This window comes from Syngnathus typhle, linkage group LG16 (assembly GCF_033458585.1).
Source record: "Syngnathus typhle isolate RoL2023-S1 ecotype Sweden linkage group LG16, RoL_Styp_1.0, whole genome shotgun sequence".
Classification (NCBI taxonomy): domain Eukaryota; kingdom Metazoa; phylum Chordata; class Actinopteri; order Syngnathiformes; family Syngnathidae; genus Syngnathus; species Syngnathus typhle.
Window position 1 is genome coordinate 6,214,176 of NC_083753.1, and position 25,820 is coordinate 6,239,995.

Consider the following 25,820-nt stretch of genomic DNA (forward strand, 5'->3'; position numbering starts at 1 on the left):
GGTGGGAAATCTGTGCCAAAACTATCACGTGAATGCTTACAGGAAACTTCCTAAAATATTCACTATTTTAAACCATCCTGATCTAGATCACCCAACACTCCTTTTTGGATCCGGTACTGGCTGGTTAGTAATCTCACTAGTATGGGTTTTGGGAGCCAGGCCAATACGCAATGAGAGGTGGAGCGGCAGGACGACTAACTGCTCCTCTGTGCAAGAAGCAACAAGAGTGTTGTTGCAGAGAGCTCAAAATTGATGCCAGATCCACATCTGGGGGGACAATCCCCACAAAGACCATCCATCATCTCATCATCTCATCAGACACGCGGAGGGCATACGGGTAGAACAAGGTCACGCACCCTAGCAAGCCTGTGATCTCATTTTCCATGGGTGTCATTCTGAATCCACACCTCGACGACTTAACGATTTAGACTCGATGAATCAACGCGATGACATGATCTTCAGCCTTGCATGTTCTCAAAAGAACAAACAATGCGTATCTAAAACAAATGTGGCTGATTTTTTTAATTTTTTTATTACTGTTGAGAGGCATACATTACAGTGCAAACCATTCTTTGGCATTAAAAGCCACATTGACCACTTGGATGGGACAGTGTTGGTAAGGCGTGTTCAGTCTTGCAAAGCAGTGCATTCCATTGACACTTGGGCATGATTTTAAGCGGTGAAAAAGGGGCAGGTTACTGTAAAGACCCCCCCCCTCCCCTACCAGGTAACCTCGCAATGTTATGGGACACAACATTGGAAGTGGGGCCAAATTGCATTTTGCTATTAATGAGCTAAGGACATGGGCATTCAAGATGAATCCAGTGAGATGGAATCATTGGAGCAACATATTAAACTGGACTAGAGGCTAACGCGGGAAAGAGAAGAACTGTAAACACGTAGTTTAATGTAAAAACCCGTCCTGAATGGAACATTCCAGACAGTATTATTTCGGTTTAGTGACAGATGCTTGCTCAGGACGTGACGGCATAAAGAAAACAATGGAGGGGAACATGGCGGCAAAACAGGAAGACAAAGAAAGAAAACATGAAGTGAGCGGCCGCTGCATTGAATGGCATTTGTTTTTTTATGTACATTCTATGTGCTTTGATTGTGTGTTTCAGCACATTATTTCCTACCTCTCATATGGCTTCCATTACAACGGAATGAGGGTGAGCGGGTTAAAGAAACCGGCGCTCTCTGCAGCGTGCTTGGCTAAATGACGTAACGCAAAGTTTGCCGATGAAACACGTGCAGAAAATCTCTCCAAATGTATCAGTACTAAAGAGGACCCGCAAAGGGGGGGTAAGTAAAAGCAGATTTGTGACACGTTTGACAACAGAACGCATGCAATCCAGTGCTGCAGGTCCATGGCAGGCGGGCAAAAAAAAAAAAGTCAACAGTAATCATCGCAGTCCTTCAAATTGTGTGAATGATGATGACAAATAGTGTGGCAGTAGATAAAACAGCACCACAGATGAAACCTCTACTCCGACGTGGTTTCACAGTTACATACATTCTAGATGTTAACGTTTAACGGGACGGTCGCGACGTCACCACGAAACAGTTGGCCGGCAGAGACATTTAGGAGCAGAAATCAGTAGACATCTCTCTCGCTTTCTTTTTGTCCGTTCAATTTTCATAGGGCTTCACATTATGTTCGTTTGGATTAAAAAAAAAAAAGAAAGAAGAAACATCCATTGTTACAACATGGCGTGAAAGCACCTTCCATGAAAAGAAAACCTCTTTTACCTTGCATAAACTGATCTCAATTGTGATTTTAGCATAGAAAATAGGCAGATAAGTGGATATAGTAGGCTGCTTTGCATACAAATGGCAATACTTCAAAAGGTATTTAGTGATTAATTCATTCATAAGGGATACAATAGCACCAGTTTTCGGCATCTCTAACCTGAGAAAACACTGGCCGGCCTCCTCAACCTACTTCCCTTTCCTGCTGGTGGCGGCGGCGGCGGCAGGCCCTGTGATTTGGCAAACTAAATTGTTGCACAGCGGAGGCCTCCGGGAGCAGACATGAATCCATTTCATCCCAGAGGAGGCAGCGATCCAAAAATAACAAAACACGAAGAAAAAAAAAAAGAATACAAAATAAAAAACAATGAGGCTATGGGGTGTATCGAGGCCACTGGCGGGCGCCGACACCTTCAAGAGTCTCCTCCTCTCAGTGGAAGTCTGAGTGTTTCAGACACTCGAGTGTGATTAGCGGGAGGGACGTCCTGAGGATTACTCGTGGCTGCCGTCTGCTTTTTGCCACTTGGCTCCATCCAAGCACATGGGGCAGCAGGCGCCTTTTAGTTTGACAGGCTGTTTGCACGGGGCCGGCGGACAGGACTCCACAAAGCAGGTGATTCTGGTGTCCTGCGGGAGGGAGCACAGAAACAACGGGCCTGCTTACTTTATTAGATTAGGGAGGATTGAAAAGTTTCCCGTGGTTACAACTGGGACTTCCAGCCGACAGCAGAACAAAAGGGAGACCGAGCAAACAACTATGACGCAGCCCTTTTTTTTTTTTTTTACCACCCTTATTCAGTGATTGAACATTATTTCAGGACCCCGTTGAGTCGTTGAAGTGGGCAACGACAAGTCGTGAATGCGTCAGCCGTTTTCGACACGCTGCTGGGAACATCTTAAAAAAAAAAGCCTAATACCATAAATGTAAACTACGGCATTTAAAAGCATACTGTAGAAAAGCTAGTACCGTATTTTCCGGACTATAAGGCGCACCTAAAAACCTAAAATTTTCTCAAAAACCAACAGTGCGCCTTATAGTCCGGTGCGCCTTATATATGGACCAAATTCCTAAATTTAAACTGGCCCAAAGCCTTGTGTCATGAAATCAATCATAAGTGGCCCGCTGAAGACTATGAATCATGACTCAAAAAGACTATGGATCATTATTTTATGATTATAAAGTAACAAGTTGCATCTGAAGTTGAAATAAAAAAGATAAAATGGAGAATGATTTGATTTGGATTAAAAATCTGACATGATGCATTAATGGTGCGCCTTATATAAGGATAAAGTTTTAAAATGGGCCATTCATTGAAGGTGCGACTTATAGTCCGGTGCGCCTTATAGGCCGGAAAATACGGTAATGAACGTGTGTTTCCAAATACAATAATTATCATGATAATAATATAAGATAATAATATTAACAACACAATTGTTTGAATGCACTTTCTATCTCGGTGCAAATACGTGCGCAGGCAAATTATTTGGTGCTTTCCTGTCCATATGTTGAACCTACTTTGCATTCGCATTGAGTGCACGAATCCTGTTTCCACCGCTCTCCATCTGTCCGCTCACGCCCGTTACCGTCGACGCAGTCGGTCTCGCTCAGGCGGGCTTCCAGTCGTCTAATCTGAAAAGACAAATCAAAGGCTGTCGTTTCTATGGGCAGAGACGAACGGCACCATAAAGAATGGACTTTCTATTGAGTTGGTCTCATGCTGTTGTTCCTGATTTATGAGTTACTTCCTGTCCGAGTGCTTTTTAAATGCGTAGGGAGCAGGATTCCTTCAGCATAGTTCAGGGGCAGCGATGCTTGAAACGCAAAAAAAAAAAACCTGACTTGAATTAAAAGAAAATGCAAGGAAGAAAAGGGAAGGAACGCACCTACGGAAAAACTGATGAAAAACACATTTGCCTGACAAAAAGGCAAAAGACTCGGTGATTGAATCTGACTAGAACGCTGTACGGAAGAAAAAAAAAACCTGCCAATGTCCAAATCTTGGGAATTTACCTGTTTGCGTAAGCTTGTGATTGTCTTCTGCATGTCGGCGACAAAGTCTTGGAATTCACTCGCTGGGGGATCAGTGCTTTTTTTGGAGGTCGCCGTAACATTGACATGTTCTGTTCTGGCTTCTTCCAAGGGACTGCAAATCATCAATGCAAACAATAGGGTCAAATGACACTCACGGAAACTAAACGGTTGCTTTTCTCCGATGGCCGGTGTGTCACCTGTTTTCCTGGATGCCGTCGGCAGCTCTGCCGTCTTTGTAACTGTGATCGGCCGACCTGCGCCCTCTAAAGTGGTAGGACAGCGCGTTGAACTGACCTTTGGTCCTGCAGTCTGGCAAAGCGAAATACAACAAAGCTCAATTGGTGTCAACAATGACAGATATGGGTTTTCTGCGTTGCAAATAAAAGCAACGTTACCTTCGCAGCAGTCTTGCCACATGCGCAAGTCAATGTGCGGGATGTTGTCGCAGCTGCCGTAGCCGTGCGGCACCTCTGCCACCCTGAAGACGTCCGACTGCGCCCGCGTGATGTTATCGCCGTTATCGCATAGCACCCGGGAAAGGGAGGCCTGCTTCAGCTGAGTCAGTTGGGCAGGCGTGAAGGTTCCAGGGTTTTCGTACCAGAACCTGCACATTACGAATATTTGCCAGGTTCAGGGATATTAAACGTACGGCCCGTTTCCAGCGAGCGGAAGGGCTCGGTTCAGGATGAAGTGGTTACCTGTCTCCATCCCGCAGACGTTTGAACTGAGAAGCCAGCAGACACATGAGGGTGGGTCCGAGCCTACTGCCAGGAACCACATCTTCAGCCATCAGGGCGGGGAACAGGTCAACGTTCAGAGGCGTACCGTAAAGCCTATCACGCAAGAGATATGGTTTGGGTGACATGAATCCAAAGAGTATCTTGGGTTTTACGGCTCTCAAATCACCTCTGCAGCTTCTCTCTGACGTCGGGGTTCTTAATCTCGTTCCTCAAGTCGTCAAAGGTCTGAGCCGAGGTCAGGTTACAATAGGTCCTGTAATCATTGTACGGCGGTATGCCGTGATCTCTTCCTCGCTGTATGTTCATGGCGGCCAGGTCCAAGGCCACAGCGTGGGCCATGGAAAACAATCTCTCGGTCAGCTCTGTATTGACTAGCTGCGAGGGGACCCGCATTTTACCCGCCACGCCATAGAGCCCGCGGAGCAGCGGGTCAATGCCACCCTCGTTCACGATGCGAAAGGGCGAGAAGAAGGCCCGATGCAGGGAGATGTGACCCTGGGGGATGGGCTGGAAGTCCTCATCTAACCTGTAGAGTATCGGGTTAATGAGGGTGTGCCCGAAGCGGAATGCCGCAGTGGCGAAAGCATTGAGGATGCCCGCGTTAATATTGGGGTCATAACCTGTGTACGGCCCCATCATCTTCATGCCTGCCTCGCCTAGGATCTAGAAAACACAAAGAGTTAGGCTTGCCCGGAACGCCGCTACCCCCGTTGGGCGGAAGGAAGGAATGGTTACCTTTGGCAACCAGTGACTGTAGGTGATGTGTTGCATCTGGGCTCCCACTATCTTCCTGGCTTCATGGTAGATGGTGTCCCCATCCCAGTGGGGGTTTAGCCTGAGTAACTCTGTGGCTACGCGGTTGTGCTCCCTGAACCACACCGTGTGCATGGCCGTGAGGCCCAGCTGTTCGTTGGCACGGTGGTCTCCGGCCAAAAAGCAGGGGATGGGACTTTCATTCTCGTTCCTCATGCACTCGGTGGGCGGTCCCGTGGCGAAAGGCAACAGCGGCTTCCCGGTACGCTGGATGATCCCCTGCCGGAGCAAACCCCGTTGGCTGGCCAAGTCGCGGATCTCCTCGGACTCGTGCCGCGAACTACCGTAGACGTTTGAGGCGTCGATGTACGCCGTGAGCTGGTTGATTTGCTCTCTCGGGTACACGCTGTTCATGAGCAGCGACGTCATCCCGCTGCCGCACACGGGGCTGGAGCGCACAAAGAACATGCAGCGGGCGCCGCTCCTCAGCTGCCGGGGATCGTTGGGAGGGAATTGGATGGGGAAGCAGGGCGGGTCGTTGGTGCAAACCTGAGTGCACAGCTGTCCGTCAGAGAAGCGCGACTGGCTGAGGGCCGCCACGGTGGAGTCCAAGTCGTGATCCAGGAACTGACCCCACTGCATCAGCATGTGGGTGTAGCGATCGTCCGGAGTGATGGTCTCGGTCCCCATCAAAGCGGTGGATACAAATCTGGGCAGAGGCAACCTGTAGCTATTGCCCGCCTGCTCCGTAGCTCCCCTCGGGAGATTAAAACCGTTGTCGTAGACGGATTTGAGGAGGCGTTGGAACGGGGTGAGCGAGGCCCCCCACATGGAGTGCTGCAGGTTGTTGCAAGTGCCGTCGTGAGTGCGGTACTTCTGGTGGAAGCAGATGTCGGAACAGTTGTTGATGCGGCGGTGGGCGGTGCAGCCCGAAAGGTTGGCGATCACGTCCAGAAAGTGCGGGGACACCAGGTCGTTGTAGCGAAAGTCTGCCGGGCGGGACACAGAGGGAATGCAAATAGTGTTATTTATCTATGTACTTAGCATTTATAGAAAAGTAACCCACTCAAATTCTGACATGTATCATGATAAGCGCTTTTAAGAGTGTATGAACTTGCAGTTGGACCTTCTAGAAAGAGGAACTGCCAATATTGAAGTTGTGACCCTTGTGGTGCTGGGCAATGATTCAGGAAAGAGCTGCGTTTTTCACTAAATATTTGGGAGCTTTCTAAATCCTGATTTGAGTCCATGGTTTTTTTATTCCCTTCTATTTTATTCCAACTGAAGACTCCAGATTGTCTTTGGGTATTGATGATGGTCAATCCATATGTGTCAGTCCTGACATTGGCAGAGGAGCAAATTAGGGTGTAACCCGCCTGTCAATTTAAGTCAGCTGGGCTAAGCCGCTGTTTCCAAGTAACCCGAACCAGAATAAGCAGTCAAATAGAAGGAAGGAATCAAATATGTAGCATCGATTTAGAATCACCAGCGTTTATTTATCCACTGAATCAGCCTCACCGGTGCCGTTGGTGTCCACCGTGAGACCCTGGTTGACGTGGTTCTGGATGAGAAGCAGAGTCTGCTCGAAGATCTCGCCAGCGCGAGCCTGCTCCACTGTGTAAGGGTCACGTGGATAACGGAAAAGTGCAAGTAGCTCCCCTGGGGTACGAGGCTGACTAGAGGGATAGGGAGATGGTGGAAGGACAAAAAAACAATTTAGTAAGCAAGCGAGTCTTTCGGATAATTAAGTTCAGACTTTAGACAGAGGAGGAAGCAGAAAAGGGCAACACTTTATTGTCGATTGACTCAGGTGACTAAATATCTGCACGAGCTCTTTGACAGAGTGAACAGAGTCCGTGTACCTGTTCAACCTTGCAAACAAAATGCCTTTGCCTCTGTAAGCACAGTGATGTCATATTATGGACTGAATCCAAATCCAACATGAATGCCTCATTTGGCGTGCTGAGTCCTCAAACACACATTTGTCAGTCACACCTCAGTGTATATAGATATTTTTTTTCTTCATGCCTGGTCATGCAGGAATAAATATACACCATATACTTCACAACTACCGTAATAAACCGGATTGAAATGAAGGGCGTATGAGAAGTTTCTCGGAGTAACGCCTTCAACAAAAATGCGCTATTGAGTTACCTTGATTAGAATGAATTCATCTTTATATATATATTTTTTTTACAACAGAGCTTTGTGAGTCAGTTTTAAAGGCCTTTTTTAGTTCAACCAGCAGCCTCTGATTGCCATTTAAAACGGAGGCTGGAAATCCCCTCGTCTGATTTTTGGCTTAGCGGTTTGACTTGTGTGTATTTCTGTTCTTTGTTTATGTGTTTGTTGATGTTCACTGCATCATGCATGCGCGGCTAAGCCGAGTGCGGTGCCGTTTGTGCACGCCAAGATCAACACAACTGCTTACCGCATTTTTTAAACAGGATGGAAACACTTAGAATGTGCACAGAACCTGCCAACAGTGACTAAGATCACTTCTTCTTTATCTTCTCCGCAACGAATAACTGGCCGGATGAGAACATTGGTAACCTTGATTATGATTCACTTAAAAAAAGTCTGCGGGAAGGTACGGCCAGCCAAAATATTCCGGTACAAATTTGAAAGATGTCGCTAGATTCATTTCAGGAACCCTTGGTGATGTAATTGTTCTTATGAAATGTGCTGGTGTACCTAACGGCATGGCCACTAAGGTACATATTGCACGAGTCGTTCACAGCTTACCCATCAAACAGCCGTCTCCTCGTCGACTCAATGGCACTGTCCACATTTCGGATTGCCTGCTCAATGGACGTGCTCACAAAGGTGTCGCCTTCCCTGCTTACTTCCGGAACTGCAAGACAACAAGACGTGAGAAGAAGTGCTTTAAGAGTAACTCTGGGGAGGGGGGAAAAAAAAAGTTCCTCAGTATTATGACTTTATTTGAATATTACAACCTTCTCCAGCTCTCCAGTAAGCGGATGCCAACATGAACCAAATCATTAACTCGAGGATGCAATGTGGATGTGGCCAACAAAAACAGAAACAGAGTGCAGGGATGGATATTGGAGCAGAATGAGAAGAGCTGACAGCAATCTGATATCACTGACTCAAACTTGGGCGTTTCACTCTGTGGACTCTACAATAACATGACAAGCACTGCCGGACAGGAGAAAAATCCTGCTTCAATGTGAATTGCGGGGATGAACTTCACGAATTCACTACAGTCAATATTTTAAAGTTATAGTAAAAGTGGGAATAGAACCTGTGTCTTCTCACCCGTGACAGTTAGCACCATGCTTGCGACCTCATAGCCAATGGGATTGCGGGCTATGCACTCGTAGCGGCCAGCATCGGCGGTGCCCACGTCTTTTACCTCCAAATAGCCATCGGGGCTGATATGGAATTTACCACTCTCTGTCACCTGCACACCATCCTGAGAGAGAAGATGATGCAGTTGGGGAGGTCGTGATCTTGGGAGCTTGCATCAGTCATTTACATAAGATGCAAAATGAACTATTGTGTAAAAAAACAAAACAATGCTGACGATTATTGATCACGGAATAACTAAGTGACCTATCATGTAAAAAAAAAAGACCAATGCCGACTGATGCAGCATTCAAACCAATCTAGAAATCCTTCAAGGTGGTTTTCCATCTCCTGAGGCTCAAGGAGGTCAAGGCTACTCCTAAAAACGTCGTCTTAGCATCTAACCTTGTTCCAGGTAAGGACAGGTTGTGGCTGGCCCTGAGCACTGCAGGGAATCTGGACGTCCTCGCCAGACTCCACCGTTGCGTCCCTTGGAGCATTTGTGAAAACAGGCGTTACTGAATGAGTTGAACATACACACACACACACACACACACATATGCGCACGTGTTAATGATTATGTGACAGTACAGGACAGGTAAAGTGAGAACAATCATTGCAGACAAGAAAGTCTACTGTCTTGTTTAACAGTAACACTTCAAAAAAAGAAAAAAGCATGAAAAAGAATTATGCTTTGTTTTCCAAGTGTGTATTTATAAGTACACATCATAGACAAAAATGTGATTGTTTTCACAATAATAATGCAAAAATTCCAGAAATTTGCACAAAATCTTCCTTGAAAAAAAAAAAACCCTCCCATTGTTGCCTTTGTGCTTGCCAAACATAAGTGTTTTTTTTATTTCCCTGCCAAAACATTGAGGTTGAAATTGTTGTGTACTGAAAGTGTAACAAAAATGGACACATATGGTTGCAAAGCAAGTGTGAATTTGAATATGACGTGTTGGTGAAAGCAGCTGCTTTCCATTCGGAGTCCATCATCAAACACTGGGTGTCCCTGAACTACGTCTTTATCATGCACACAAATGAACCGCTGAGCATTGCTACACAGTGAGTCACTAGCTTTCATTGTCTGGGAGCTGAGATGACACTTGGAAAGCCAAGGTGTTAAGACATCTGACACACACACACACACACGGCATGGGAAAATCCTGCTAACCTCTCACAAATACTTTGTGGTCTCGCCTAAACGGTCTACTATAAATCAGAGATGAACTTTCGAAAAACCCATTGTTCACAGCAGTCCACTCCAAGTCCCATCATCAATATAGTAAACAATTTCCAAAATGCCCCTAAAAGAGTCTCGGGCACGTCTTAAGCGCCAGAATACAATGCACGAGGCCTGTCAGTCTACATATCACATTCATCATGATTGTGGCCTGTGCGTCATTTTAAGAGTGGAAGCATTACGCAACAACGTATACTTTGAGGCGTGTTAGCAGCCATTACTAGAGGGAAAAACATGGAGTCATCTCAAGAGTTATGGTCTGACATGCTTCCCTATTTAATAACAAGGCTGCCATTTCAACACCGGTCGGTCGGTCGGTCGGTACATCCCACCAACACATGGCAACATAGGCTACACGTGATAAACAGCAGCAACATTTCTTTCAGCGTGTAAATACTTTGTGACCATTTCCAACCTACACGTACAAACGAAACATGAATGAGCTCAGAAGAGTGCGCCAGCTTCACTGTGTTGACACTAAAGCCATTTATTTATGACCGAGCCTTACGTGGACTTTCCACTAACCCTGTCAACTCACCTCTCTGTTGGATGTTGAGCTGCACGGCGGTGCGCACAGTCCCTACTGGGTTGACCGCCTGGCACTCGTACTGGCCCTCGTCGTGGGCCGCCACCCGAGTGATCCGAAGGGTGCCGGAAGACAGGACCGAGTGTCGGCGGTCCAGAGGTAACGGGCTGCCTCCGCGAGTCCAGGCGATAACGGGCTGGGGGTAACCCGTAGCCTCGCACGGGAAGTCCACGGTGTGGCCGTCAAGGACGGACTGATCCTGTGGCGTGACTGTGAACTGGGGGATTGCTGGAGGCCCAAGAGAAAGACAAAGAATGAATATGTCATCGTATATCCAATCATGAAGCAGTGGGGGAATATCGTTAACCTACCTTGAACAATAATATAAGCTGTGGCGTGAATGGTATCAACATTATTGGAGGCAAAACAAGTGTACTGCCCTCCGTCGGCCTGGACCACATTCTGAATGTAAAGCCCTCCGGAGGGGGTGATGTCGATGCGAGCGTCACTGGGCAGCGGTGTCTGATCTCCTTTGGTCCAGGAGATTCGGGGCTGGGGCTGGCCCGTGGCGCTGCATTCCAAAGTCACGCTCTCACCCACCAGCACTTCAGTGTTTTGGGGCTGGATGACGAAACTTGGCCGTGCTGCAGGCAGAAAGGAACCAATAGTTGATCGGAATGATCATCGTCAGGTGCTGATAGAGAACACATCTGTATCACGGCTCCATACTTGGCCAGTGATTATAGTAGTGAGCCATTAAAAAATGTAGACAGCGAGGAGGGCCCTGGTGTTTACAAACCCAAAGAGATGAAATGCATAACATGATAAGAGGGCCACCTATTAACCGAGGAATGACCTGCTGGTTTGCAAAATGCAGCCAAAGTTCCTTAAAAAAAATCCTATGCATGATAAAACATAGCCAGGGATTATGGAACTTCACTTACAAGGCGCTCCGAAATATCGCAAGGTGACCTCTGAGGTCTTGACCTCCCCGGCTACATTTTTAGCCATGCACTGGTAGACTCCCTGGTCGGTCTCTCTTGTATCCTGGATCATGAGTGTCCCATCCTCCAGCAGGTTCAGACGACTGTCGTCTCGCATGTTAAGAGCATTGCTGTTGTCAGAACACAAGAGATGAACAACACGAATCATGGCTGGACTTTCATTGAAGCAGCCTTGCACACTATTTAGTGTCACACATTCGAAAAGCTTACTTGTTGCGGAGCCAGATGATCTGCGGTTTGGGGTTTCCCTCAGCCCGGCAGGTGAAGTAGACCGTGTTCCCCGATGTAACATCTACGTCTTGAGGCTCTGAGGTAATTCGGGGTATTTCTGGAGAAAGTTTTACAATGGACGGTATTATGGCATGTCTGTACAGATGTACTGTATGTTCCATGACGCAACAGCTATCATCAATCAGCTTGATTCTAGAGCGAGCACGCCATTCTTTTGTGGGGGGTAATTTTGTCGTCTTGCCAGAATTCAAACTCAACTCCGTAAATCACTATAGCCTGGAAATCAAGACTGTAGGAGCCTGGTGGAGTAAAAAAAAAAAAAAAAAAACATATTCAACAACTTTTTAAATCTCAATTGATAACTGAATTGCAATCCAATGGTACTCTCGGTAGAATTGAACGTAAAGCAGCTGGCTGCTTGACTCACCCAGACACAAAGAAGGGATGCACCTGCGTCTAACTCCATGCGGTCATGAGTAAGACCAAGTGACGGCGGGCATTAACCGCCCGCCATCTGCAGGAAGGAAGCCCGGAGGGGATTCACTCCATATACTGTAGTCTGTTTATTGTTTGTATGGCTGTCTAGCTTGAGCGCTGTAATCCTGATGTCAACATTCCACTCAATGCTGCACCATCCTTATTCATTTCTATATGTCTTATTAATTTGTTGCCCCCCCCCCAAAGTAAAACTGGAAGCCAAGAAGCAGATCTCGGTTTCAATCTCTCATCTGGACCTGTTTTCATTGTGAATGCTGCCTGCAGCTTTTCAATGGCATTCTCGAAATTGTAATTTTCCTCCTCCTGCTCCATACCGCAGCTGAGCTCCTCTGCCGTGAGCGTGGCCACCGATCTTCCCTGCAGGCGGCTCGGGTAGTCGCACGTGGCGGCGGCTTGGGCATTTCCTGACTCTGCGTACTGTTTTAGAAGGTCGGCCAGCCACAGCAACTCGCAGTCGCAGTTCAACGAATTGGAATCCAGTCGCCTTAACACACAACGTCATTCAATTAGCAGTCATTGCAGGAAAGCCGGCTAGAATTGAATATAAATAGCCAAAACATTTCAAGCTAAATGATGCTGACGTATTGATTCATAGCCATTTTTAAAATTCTGAATTTTACAATACAGAGACAAGATGGCGAAAAGCCCAGATAAGGCAAAGGTGTTCTTTTTTTTGCATTTTTTTTCCTCTTCTGCAAATAAGTCAGCCAAACATAGCCAAGAACGTGCTGTGATCCTTTAGATGAAAATCATCTTGCCCCTCCCAAAAAAAAAACAAAACCCAGCAAGACCACAGTGGTGGCGTGTAACTGTAACTGAGTAACTGATTAACACGGCCAGCTTCTCACTGGGCGACACGCTTTGGAAGGTGGACATGCATTCCCACACAGCTGTTTTAGAAGTTGACATGGAGCTTTTCCGCTTACAGTCGTTTCATGGCCTGCAGATTTGAGAAGGTTCCCGGGACCAGCTGTGTGATTCTGTTATTGTGCAGAAACCTGAGGGAGAGGCACAAGCAAATTTATGAGTCTAAATAAATGCTCGAGACTGAGGGATCACTCACGGCATACCCCAAACATTACTCATAATCTTTGAAGATATTTATGAGATTTTCCATCGCAATTTACTTGACTTGGAATTTTTTTTACTCGCCTCATTACTTCATCGCATTTTGTACGGTACCGCTGTTCTAAAGTTTGAATATAGCTGGCAGCAAGCAGCCCATAAAAGGGCTCAACGCTATTTAAGCAAATGTCTCCATCTGACAATACACCTTCATAGAAATGGGACATTGTGCTGCTTCAAGTTATGTTTTGTTCATTTCAATAACGGAGCCAGGATGTGTTCCCAGTCATCGATCCAATCCAGGAGTTTAAATCGCATGTCGTAATCTCTTCCTCTTCCGCTACTCTCGTTTTTCCCAGGCTGATTGTACCAAAGAGAATATTTCTGGAAGCAGATAAATAATTGGCCGAGCAATATTTCCTGACAGCTGTTGAACAAATATACAGCAGAGTGAAAGAACACTTGCATCATCTCACTACTCTGACAAGACAAATGAAACTGGCGCTGACTAAATATGGACATGACTCCTCTCTGACAGTCAGTCATATGCATTCTTTTTTTCTTTTCATCAGACATTGTTTTCCGGCTTTTGGGACCCTGCAGAATTCAGCAGTTGTACTATTGATCTGCTGACTAAAAAGATAATAAGAGGTTATGATTAATAGGTTCCACGTCAACGGCCGAAAGTGGACTTACAGTCGTTCAAGCTTTGGTAGGTGACTGAATGATTCTGGTTCCAGTGAGTCAATGTGGTTGAAGTGGAGGTACCTGAAGAAGAACAAATGACGCATTGTACATTATTGCCAAGTTAAGAGCTCTCCTGTCATTTCTTTCATCGCTGACAATTCATAATAAATTCATACTGCAAGGAATACTGGATGGCTTTGCATATTTTATCAGTAATAAACACTTTACATGATGGAGGATGGCTATAGAAGTGGCAAATAGACAAATACATCAAGTGCTGTGAAGACATTAAAAGCCAAACAAATACTTCAACTGTACTTAACAATAACGACAAAAAAGATCAAATCGAACTGATGTAAAAACAAAACAAAAAGCAGGAGATTAATATGCAAACTTAAACAAGAAAGCAAGCAACAGCAGGCCTTGACGTCAACAAACAACGATAATACAAATGATTTCATTAAATGGCACATTTTTAGAATGGAGCCGGATGGATCAATTCAATCCCACTATTAGAACAGGCAGTGTAACATTTGCAATGGTGAATGCCATGATCTCCTTTTCATTCCGATTTCTCGTCAATATTTCGACCCACATTTGGGATGCTTCGCTCAAATGAAATCAATGTTGGCGAGTCACGTTGGAATGTGCCTTTGAATCAAGTCATTCTTCCAAAAGAATCATGTGAGATTAGGTATTGGCATATTTATGTTGCTAATAAAACTCCATATTCTTGCGCAATTCAAAGCATCTGTTGGGCGGCGAGGCGAGCCTGCTGTTGGAATGGGATTTAGTCAATTAGCCATTTGGTCTGCATTAATGCAGCTAAGCCAAGTCACGTATAGTCGGTCTCGCTCGGAAATTGCGGGAATCATCCCCGTTGATTCTAGACGATGCTTCGATTTGTTTATCACAATACAAACAATGGGTCGATTAAAATGACCAAACCACTGATGAGCCTTTTTTTTTTTATTTGCGCAGTTAAAAACAACGCCTACGTGTTTTGTGTCTCGCATTTTCCGACATGTGGACAGCAAACAACAGCGAAAGCAAGCGTAGCAAAAGAAACACTCCAGCTCGCCGCTATGATGACACTAAGAGCAGCACAAACATGGCGCCGCAAGCACGGGTGGGGGGGTTGGGGCGCTGTAACTGCGTCCAGACTAAACGACATGCGAGTCATGCAAAAAAGGGGGGGGGGTCAAAGGGGGTCAGCGCGGCACACAAGGGTGGGTGCACACACGGCATGCACGGTGGAGGAGGGAAGGTGAATAGTGGCGCGCAAATGTGCAATGCTATCATGACACTTGCAAAAGGCCTACGCAGTCATGACACGAAAGAACTCATGTTAGAACCATGTGGAACTTTCTATCCCTCATGACTTGTCGGTAGCGGCTGTTTCCAGGGCAACGGTGAGAAAGTAGGCGGCAGATGCGACGGACAACGAAAGCTGACGGAAAAAGATGGTCACTTACAGTTGCTCAAGAGAGACAAGGCCCTTAAATGCTTGTCTGTCAATTGATTGGATTTCATTCTTGTACAAATAGCTGGAAGGAAAGACAACCAGTAACATTAGTATCACACTCAGACATCCGCATCATCCAAATACCGCCTGGTGGTTAAGAGAGGAGGTAGACAAAATAAAGACTTGTTTAGGTTGGAATTCTTCAGCCAGGGTGGCTCTTTTCAATCGGCTCACGGACTTGGAAGTGCGTTGCGGGGCAAACCAAGCAAACAGCTGCTTATCGACTTCTTGCTCCCTTTGTTCTCTCTTTAGCAGTAGACCGCAACGCAATTACATAGTGTACACACTCCAATGAATAATCACTACTATATAGTGTTTATGCAGCAAAAAAAAAAAAAAGTACACGCAACAAACATTACAAGGAACCACATTTGGATACATTAAAAAAAAGGGAGAAAAAAAAAGATGAATTGTCTAGCTCCACAATTATTTATTTAAACTCAGAAAACACCCTTTAAAAAATTGACAAAGTTGTTCTCAACGTCATAAATTCCTCTGGCTTTATTTCAGCTCTGAGACAGACGCCCCCCGCCCGCCCCTCCTTCTCAACGTGTAAACGTTCCCTCTATTTTACGCGCCAAAAGAAATGCGATACGAGTAAAGCGACGGCTTGCAGCTGTCTTTCATGTCCCGTCTATTTTGCACTCTCCATCATCGCACCCGCAGCTAGATACGGAAGGGGCTCCTTTGTGGCACATGCGATGTGGTGCATGGAAAAATAAACACTGCATTCTTGCATCATAGCTAAAGCGTGTCCGTGGCGGCCGTATCAGCTTTCGGTTCGGGACCGAGGATAATGTTGCATGAACTGGACACCGACTCTGAGGAAACATTAGAGGCTAATCACAAGGGTCAGAACAATGGTGCAAGTCTGCTTTTAAAAGGAACCCACCTCTGTCATTAAATCAGACCACAGCATTTAATTAAAAGTAAGAAAAGTGAGGGATGTAAACAAGCACTTACACGTTTGGAAGGTCATTGAGCTGCGGAAAACTTCCTTGAAACTCCCAACCCACTTAAATCTACTGATCCATCTTATTAGGTGGAGTATTTCATTTTTTCTGGTTGATATTCGATATCAGATGGGGACACGCCTAGGAGGAACATATGTCGCCGTCCGTCCGTCCAAGCAATGTAGGATGTCCCTACTTATTTCAGTACGACAATGCCAAGCCACATTCCACAACGTTGTGGCTTTGCGGTACGAGTGTGACTAGTAGAAGGAGACCCCACAAATTGTACACCAGGCAGGTTTATGAACATTCCTTGGAGTGTATTTGATTTACATTTTCGAAAGGGATTTGCAGGTCATTTGGTTTTTATTTACATTTTACTCGACATCCTATCTTCATTGGAATTGGGCTTTGTATATCATTATTATTGGACAAATAAATACAGCACATCCTTGTCCCTCCTTTAGCTAGCACAATTAATTCAAGTCCTTGAATGTGGTGCAAAACCCAAAGCAACTGGCAAAATATTCCTATCACTAAAATTCATTTTTACCTTAAGCCAGCAAGAAAAGTGCTAAGGGAGAGTTTTGTTTGCAAAAATGCAAAAACAAACAAAAACAAAAAAAAAATGAAAGAATGACATTAAGACAACTTACAGATATTTGAGGTTTTCAAGATCTTCAAATGCTCCTCTGGGTATTCTTCGTATATGATTGTTGTTGAGGAGCCTGCAAAGAAAAGGATTTTGACATGACATCATAGTTCTGGTGATATTAAATAAGGACACTAAAAGACACCAAAACTTACAGTGTGTTGAGATTCTTTAATCGACTAAACGATCCCGGTTGTAAATCCTTGATTTTGTTGAATCTTAGGTCCCTGCGGAGCAAAAGAAAACATAAATGAAATGATTAGGCAAAATTTGCAAGAAAAAAGTGACTGTAATTGTGTCTTTTTCATTCTTCTTTTGAATATATATAAAAAAAAAAAAACTTGCACTAGCCTGTATGATATTTATAATAATAAAAATAATAAATATGGGCCCAATAAGAAAATGAAGTGCTAAGTTTGTAGGTCACTCTCTTTGTACAAGCTCAGCTCCTCCACATAAGGATTCAATCAGAATTGACCGACTTTTTTTCACGCATTCACTTTTTCATTCAGAGCATGTGTATCCGGTGCGGGTGTCCTATTTCCTTTGGACCCTCCCCTAAATTGACTATAGTGGAATTTCTAAGGTTGCCACTTCCTGTGCTAAGAACACTTTTTTTTTTAAAGCAAAGCCACAACCACCACGTTGTTCCTGCCGGATTTGAGAATATTATAAATGTCAGTCTGTCCAAGGTGTTTTAAGCGGTGCCAATGGTCCTCTGTGGAAAAAAGCAGGGATCACTTGCAGGGTGAAGCGAATCAGGAAAACACGGTGACAGGCCCCAAGATGCAGAGTGCACTTTGCGGGCATGCTGAGACAGCTGTCTTCAGCTCTGAGGGAGGGATACATAAAGGCATGCTGGAACTCAATGCAGCTTCAAGCTGCGCTGATTTAAACGTACGTCTTGAAGACTAGAAGCTGGCAATTCTGCTGAGAAAAACGTTGCAGCAAATCATAACAACATTTAACATACGTGCTTATTTCGAAGCAGTGGTTCAAGATATGTTAAATCTAAAATACCTGAAATACCTTGTGGTTCCATCAAGTTCATCGCCCCCACTGTTTTATGCATAACTTCCTTCCTCAAAAAAAGAGTCCGTGACATGTTTTAAGAGTGACCGTTTTTTTTGGATGAATAGAAGGCTTGAAATATTTGTTTTCTTCATTTTTTGGGATAATCACAGGGAACTGAAGCAATTAAAGTATTACAATATAATGAAGGAAAAATGCAATTTTAATGCCATTAATTTTTTTAATTGCGTAATTAAGGCTCATTTTGGCTTAATTAAAGAGTAAAAAATGTGATTAATCGTGATTAAATACTTTCATCGTTTGACAGCACTAAAAAACACAAGCACGGGTTAATTTCCAGCCAACAGGAAAAATAAAGGCGTCACTGTTCCACTGCCCGAGTTAATGTTTAGTTAAAGTCACTGAATTAAATGTTACATGTCAACCATATATTATATGGCGCTTCTCTATATGCAGCATTATAAAAGCTTTTTTTTAAGCACTTGCCTAGACCCAAACAATGAAAAAACCTGGATGGTACCCAATCCTTCATCTGAACACCATGTGTGAACTTCTCCTGCTTTTCTGTTTGTGGTCAAGAAAGTAGTTTAGTTCTGTCACACATGCCCAAGTCCGCTTTGCCACAGACTGTGTGGGTCGGAGACTTTGTGACTCATTAATACTTAAACATAAGAGAATGGAAGAAAACTACTGAACCCGAATGAGTTAGAAAATGAATCCATCTGGATAAAAAAAAAAAGAAGAAGAAGAGACAGACCAAGAACACAGACTTCTCATTGAAAGCAGACCAAAAGATTTTGTTCATACAGCACAACAAGCAACGTTTGATCGTTGGACCTTCCAAATCCAATGCGCCATAGAAATGTCATAAAATTCAAAAGTGTTTCCTGCAGTTTTTTAATCTTAGCTATTTTATTGAGAACTACAATTTTTCACAGTGCTTTGGTTTCACAAATAATGTCGATTTCCTTACTTCATTATGACGTGAAATTCATTTTAAAATTGGTCGTTGGCATTATTTTCAGAATCCAATTCCCCCGAACAGTCTAATTCCCTTAGCTGCTGGAAGGGCCAGTTGAGTTCCTTCAACAACTATCTTGGGGTCAATCTCACTGTGCAAATTAGTAAAGCTTGGGGGATTTCTGGCTTTGCATTCCATAATACTGCAGAGACTGAGTGAGTGAGTGAGTGAATGAGTGAGTGCCTCACAAGGTCCGACTGCAGCAAATCCCCAACAATGGACCTTCACTTTCTCTCCCTGACTCTGTGTCAATGTCAGAGCAGTCCACTGTTTGGGGCCAAAGAGGGGACATTTAACAGTCAATTTGAGACAATCCACCCTTCTGGAAACATTGGACAACATTTCCCATTGCAATTCATGGAATGGAACTGATAAGCATATCTCAAAAATGCATGGCCGTTGGTTAGGCTGCAAAGGATAACTATTGTCGTGACTGTTCATTTTTCTTGCCAAGCTTATTCTGATGGCTTCGGAACTGGGTTACATCATCAAGCAAGAGCTTTGACTTTTCCGTATTGTCACAGGTCTCGCGACGCGTCAACACAGGTTGCCGTTGGGAGTGGAGCAGAACGTGCTTGGAGTGGATTTTCGAATGCACCCGTGGATAAGGAGATAAGGAGAGCGGGCAGGAAGAGGAGGAGACAGGCCAAAGCAGTGTAAAAAGATGGCAACTTTTAACCGCAGTCACAAAGTGCAGAGGGAGCAGAAAAGCACTAGACGACCGGATGAAATGATTACCCGTGTGAATGCACGTTCACATCAAGTTCAGAGAAGGTCACCAGACGTTTGCAGTTTCAATACCATGTGATACCATCAAGCCAATGCAAATCCAATACGAATTCGGTTAACATGCAACTAATGAGGCAAAAAAAATATATATATATATATATATATTGAAAAACTGAATTGGAAGGCAATCTTACCAGCAGTCCAGCAGGGGTACAAACAGTAAAACATCCAATTGAAATCTCAGAAGATATTACTTCTCTAAATCCTTGAGAAACTATACAGCTGTGTCCTTATTGTAAAAAAATATAATTTACCATCATGCCTCCAGTCCGTCCCAAGAGAAAACAGCTGAAAAACACATGGCTGACAGAAAGAAATTCTGGGGGAAAAACATCAGCATCCCCAAATGTCTTGTAGCAAAGTGTTTGGAACAAAGCCGGAATGCGATAGTGCCAAGATTTTCTTTTTTTCTTTTGCAAGAGCATTTAAATACAAGATTAAAATGTCAACTACTTAATCATGCCATTAATTATTTCCCCCCCCTAATTAATAAATACAAATACAATCCCAGCATTCAACCAGTATGGGTTGTTCTCAGAAAGTGTGCTCCACAAGTCTGACATGACAATAGTCCTGCGTTTTGATTTTAAGTTTAGACCACTGCACAATACATCAAATTAAGTTTAAAGATGTAAATTATTTACAGTTATATATTTGATCTCTATCTTTTAATCCATGGTACATGGTTGTTATTTCCCCTGCAGCCAGGTATTCATGTCCTGACCTGACGACAGACGGGAGGAGAGCTGACGAGCGGCTGCGACTTCAAAGTTCGCAAGCATGCAGGAAATGACAGCGTGCGCTTGTGTTCTATCAAGCCTGCAACAAATTTAGACATCCTGCTCCAACCCCTAAACAATACTCTCATTGCTGTGGTAAAGTGGATGGGTGGGTGGAGGTGCGGGGTGTGTCAGGTCAGGTCAGGACTGGACCATGAATTGACTGCACGGCAAGTCATGTGGCCAGCCTAGATTTGAAAGCACAAGGCCATTTTCTGCCCGGTGGGCTGCTTTGGTTCAATGCGACTAAGATGGCTCTTTGTCCTACTGGCAGAGTGTTACTATTAATAGGTTGGTCAGTGTATTGACAACTAGATCACAGTGCCAATTCCACACAAAGACGGCAATGTCTTTGAGGAGTTGGCCTGATTGGTGGCTTTTTTTTTTTGCCCCCAGTGTGAAAAGGGAACCTATTCAGCTGGGCAAAAAGTACACAGTCAGAAAGGAGGTCAGCAGGAGTTACCGTATTTTCCGGACTATAAGGCGCACCTACAATGAATGGCCCATTTTAAAACTTTGTCCTTATATAAGGCGCACCGGACTATAAGGCGCACCATTAATGCATCATGTCAGATTTTTAATCCAAATGAAATCATTCTCCATTTTATCTTTTTTTACTTCAACTTCAGACGCAACCGTTTACTTAATAATCACAAAATAATGATCCATAGTCTTTTTGAGTCATGATTCATAGTGTTCAGCGGGCCACTTATGATTGATTTCATGACACAATGCTTTGGGCCAGTTTAAATTGAGGAATTTGGTCCAAATATAAGGCGCACCGGACTATAAGGCGCACTGTCCGCTTTTGAGAAAACTTTAGGTTTTTAGGTGCGCCTTATAGTCCGGAAAATACGGTAATTTCTGCCTTGCAAAGAATAATCGGCACCAATGTCAGATAATATCGAAGTTCAAATTACACAAGGGATCATTTAGTGATTTGCATTCTAATTACAATTATGTGCCATTAGCAGAAGATAGCAGTTCTGTTTGAGGCCTTTCTCTCAGTCACATCACCTCTGAGAAGTACTTGACTTTTCCACAGCCTAAAGGCTTCAGGTACATTCCTCAACTGATGTTATCTATACTAACGGACCCCATAGGGGTAGTTTCATGATATTGAAGGTTTTCAGTTTAGGTGCAGGCTTGTGTGGCTGGACTTTATGCTTCTTGTGTCTTGGTTACCAATCTCCCATTTAAACCTTGTACTTTAGTTTGGAAGCGGGAGAGATTGACAAATGATTCACGATGAATGCGTCCAGTATTCCTTCTGTCAAGCATAAAGTATGCAACAACAAAAAACAATTGCTCCATAACATCTCCATGACATAGTGGTCTTCAAACAAGGGTCTTCACAGCTTTCAAATTCATGCAGCCTGCAGAAGCATGCCTTTTGAGGCTCAAACAGCGGAACCCCCACTGAGTGACTTTCACACTCCACATTGCGCCCCTTCACCAGCTGCTTGACCCCCAAAACTGACCATTAACCCCTCCAGCCAAAGGTTTTCAAGCAGGTGTTGAAAACTTCCGAGTGCACCACTTTGAAGATCATGGCTTAGTCAAAGTTCCTTTGCACACTCAGGAAAAAGACAATAAAGCTTTCCACCGAGCCTGCAAACTTTGGCAGGCCGGCCAATGGTTCCGTTAGCATGCACAATCTCTGCTGGAGTGATCGGGGCGCTACTTACAGAATGGTGGTCTGCGGAGAGACAGCTGGTACTGTTTCCAGATTCAGATGCATACATCGCACAGTGGTTCGGAAACATAAACAGCGACTCGGACAAGACACAACCGACTGCGGTCCGCTGGCGAGCAAAAGCCAAGCCGTGGCGAGCAGGAGACGCGCACAGAGGAGCTGGGCAGCCTGCAGCGCCATTGCTAGCTGTGAGCCCAACACCACCGACAACTGCACTGCATGCACACGCAAGAAGTTGCAGCCGAGCACGCGCAAACGCGTGCACGCGCCGGACGAGACAGCCAAGCACTTTTGCAGTTTCTTTGCAATCTCTAGCTCAGTTCTCTAACTTTGCACACCCTTGAAAAAAATACTTCCAGCATGAAGTGTATTTATCAAAAAACAATTGCATTCTTAAAAGCATATTTAATAGGATCATGTAGTTTGAACATTGTGCTGTTCCGGAAACTTTCAAAATTCCATATAGACCTACATTTTTTTTTTTTTAATAAAAAAAGTAGTTCTCAGAATGCTTATGAGTTCATATTTAAGGATCAAGAATCTAATCACATTTGCATTTTCTGTTTTGATGGATGTTTTTAAATGCACAACAGTGCTCTGATTTCAATGGAGCACAGGAAACATCTGTGTAGCTACTCTTCCCATTGTGTTTACTGCACCACATATTCAATAAACATGTTTATAGCCCTTTGTTACACTTTCTTGGAGTCACGGGCACTGATTCAGACAAACTGAGGTTCAAATATTCTGCAGCGATTCAGTATTTGCAAACAATTGGCACGTTGTAACCTTTGCATTGTCTGACACCTGCTGGCGAATTGAGGTACTGACGCGCGCACGCGAGCGCAAACACGCGCGTTTAATTTCTTCAAGAAATAATGAGAATCAAAGAGTAGAAAAAATGAACTATCAGTATTCCCTCAATTCGATTTGAAGGAAACCAAAAAGAACATGAGGCAATTTACAGGCCTCTGGCAACACATTTTCTTTATTCGAGTAAGATGTGTCCACATCCAGCATGACAAAGATTGTACAAAGTTCACCATTTATAAATGAAATATCACAGCAACTTGTGATCTCACACATTTATAGCAAAATTAAAATGTCAACAAATCCATGCTGTGTCGTACAAAAATAAATCAAACTTCAGTTCCACAGAGAGCACGATAGTTTATACAAAATCCAGTCTTTGTTCATGGTCACTGAAACCCATCTCAAAATTTAATGGTGCAAATAAAGTAAGAAAATCTGATGATCTCACAATCTTTTTTTTTTTTTTCTCAATGATTATTCTTTTTAATGAAAAGTCATCATTCTAAACATGTGGCAACCTTCCTTAGATAGTCACAGATAACTCTTCAGATTTGTTCTTGATGAGCCGTTTGTGCTTTAATAATCCCTTGTTCCATTTGGACTGATAATGACAATTCATCCCAAAAAGTTGAACTAACAATTACTCTACTGAAGCATCACTATATTGTCCAAAAAGCTGCAGACACAATGCCGTGGAAAAAGGCCAATGCAGTCATGGATGATGTGCAGGAGAGAGTCTTGGAAGTGGAAGGGCAAAGTTCATTGGATGACAATCAGCTCCATTGGCTCCGGCCGGACAAGGCAAATTTTGATGACGACAGAATGGAAAGGTCTCGTTCCACCGGGCCTTTGTTATCGTCTGCTTTTTTTTTTTTTTTTTTTTTTAAACCTTAAAATTGATTGATTACTTAATTCCTTTGTACAGTGATTAGATATAAAGTGCTGCTGGGGGATAACGTGGTCATCTTCCTAAAACTTCGCAAAAATGAACATGTTTTTACAATAGCCTACAGTACAGCTGCTATGGTTATAGTCATCCTCTTCCCTGTTCTTCCTTTTTTTTTCTCTCCGTGGTACTTATTCCACACAGTGGCTCCAAGCTGTTAGTTGCTCCAATCGTGTGCCAAAGAGGTCACCTGGAAAATTGCACGTCGCCATATCTAAGGATAATATCTTCAAGGACAAGTGCAAATAGTCTACTGGCACATACGTGGGGACAGTGACCCTGTAAGTCCTGCTGTCTATAAATACTCTTTACAAAAGCCTCCTTTTCGTCTCTCGGGTACTGCTTTTAGTTCTGTAGGAACATCAGAACATGGAAACGAAGGTGTCCCTGTGCAAAATGTGACAGAAAACAGTGGAACAAACTCGGAGAACGCAACCATCCCATTCCTCCTTTGTTCTTTTAAAAAACTTTTTGTATTAAAAGATTTATATAAAAAAATCACTATTTTACATAGATATATGAAAAAGATTAGTGTTGAGCCACTTGGTTTATAAAGAAGAAATTGCATATAGCCTATATTTTGTCCCTTTGTAGATTGTACCTCATCACTACGATACACAAATGATTTACGTTTTGTATTGCTGAAGTATTATTTGATTCTAGCAACAAAATTTGGATCCATAGGAGGATGTGAATGATAGCTCTAGCTCTGTCTCTATAGTTGCAATTGAGATTCTAGAATGAGATGCACGTGCACTGCACAATTCTGTTCCCCTAGGAATTAATTTGGTCTCCTAAATAACGGGATTTCCACCATCGGGTTTCCGTGTAATGATGTTTACAATATAACTGCTCATACATACATTCATACATACGTCCGGTCAGTTTTCCCCATCCAGGTTCATGTACAGCACCAATTCAGCTACACGAATTCCTTTTTTTTTGTTGAGAAAAAGAAAACACATTTGTCAAGCATTGTCAAAAATAAAGTCATTTGCAAGCCAGCTCTTGCCCTTCAACACTCCACAAGCAAGACATAGAAAAAAAAAGAAAATTCTAAAACCACCCGTTGAGGCAAAACAAATGTTTTCATCTTCACGTGTTTTGTCGTCCTTTTCGATCAGTGTCCAGCTCCGCTTTTATTTTGTCGTCTAAAATGCTCTGCGGTCAAGCAATAAAAAGAACTCGTGCTTCCGTTAGCTTACTGTTCAATGGTATACACAAAAATGTGCATATGTGAGCAGCTAGAAACACGACATGACACCGTCAGCTCATATGAAAACGTACAAAATGTCCTCAAAAACTATTTTGCTTGTGTGTTCTTCCTCGAAGCAAGACAAAAAAAAAAGAAATTGTCCCTTGCTAAGCATGATACATCTCTGTGTGTTTTTTCTTTTTGAAGTATTCCCAATATTTAACACTGTACATTATATGTAAATGCTCTGCACCAAATAGACGGAGCCTTCAGCCCTCTTGAGGATTGAGAGAGCTGGCCCACATCTTGCAGGGGGGTGAACATGAGGTCGCCTTTTGTATACGATTACACTTGGATCCCTTGGACCGCCTGCTTGATGTTGTCCAACAAGGCTTTGTTTTCCGGACTGTGGTACTGCTCTTGGGTTGTGTACATGTCCGTTAAGGAAGTGACATAGGCGTCAAAGTTTTGTTCAATGGGCTCCTGGAGGTCCAAAGACAACACAACAGTTAGAAAAAAAATCATCCTGACATGCAAATATAAATGTGGACTGAAGTTTTGAAATCACAAGTAAAA

General features: G+C 43.8%; 2 protein-coding genes across 2 annotated transcripts in view; both read right to left on the reverse strand.

The window, feature by feature from the left end:
• Nucleotides 1-513: 513 nt before the first annotated feature.
• On the reverse strand, nucleotides 514-22,525 carry LOC133169227 (peroxidasin). The gene is made up of 23 exons (XM_061301224.1): nucleotides 22,283-22,525; nucleotides 17,129-17,200; nucleotides 16,978-17,049; nucleotides 15,319-15,390; nucleotides 13,853-13,924; nucleotides 13,018-13,089; nucleotides 12,406-12,575; nucleotides 11,573-11,690; nucleotides 11,303-11,472; nucleotides 10,730-11,002; nucleotides 10,371-10,646; nucleotides 8,992-9,104; nucleotides 8,557-8,713; nucleotides 8,023-8,131; nucleotides 6,796-6,953; nucleotides 5,260-6,266; nucleotides 4,691-5,187; nucleotides 4,483-4,617; nucleotides 4,180-4,388; nucleotides 3,982-4,093; nucleotides 3,764-3,896; nucleotides 3,269-3,382; nucleotides 514-2,379 (listed from the first exon to the last, which is right to left on the reverse strand). The coding sequence occupies exons 1-23, from the start codon at nucleotides 22,468-22,470 to the stop codon at nucleotides 2,245-2,247; spliced, it is 4,434 nt and encodes a 1,477-aa protein (XP_061157208.1). The 5' UTR covers nucleotides 22,471-22,525; the 3' UTR covers nucleotides 514-2,244.
• A 757-nt stretch (nucleotides 22,526-23,282) lies between these two features.
• Nucleotides 23,283-25,820, reverse strand: part of myt1lb (myelin transcription factor 1-like, b) — a 63,061-nt gene continuing 60,523 nt past the window's right edge. Inside the window, exon 22 of the mRNA XM_061302110.1 lies at nucleotides 23,283-25,727. Within this exon, the coding sequence (XP_061158094.1) occupies nucleotides 25,590-25,727 (138 nt within the window). The 3' untranslated portion in view covers nucleotides 23,283-25,589. The remainder of the gene's footprint in view (nucleotides 25,728-25,820) is intronic.

What these genes read in the sequence shown, in the direction of transcription:
- LOC133169227 (XM_061301224.1), bottom strand. Translation starts at nt 22,470, where the DNA reads ATGGCGCTGCAGGCTGCCCAGCTCCTCTGTGCGCGTCTCCTGCTCGCC. An exon ending in TTAAAGAATCTCAACACACT is followed by an intron (nt 17,050 to 17,128) that starts GTAAGTTTTGGT and finishes TTTTCTTTGCAG; the next exon opens with GCTCCTCAACAACAATCATA. An exon ending in CATGGTGCTAACTGTCACGG is followed by an intron (nt 8,132 to 8,556) that starts GTGAGAAGACAC and finishes GTTGTCTTGCAG; the next exon opens with TTCCGGAAGTAAGCAGGGAA.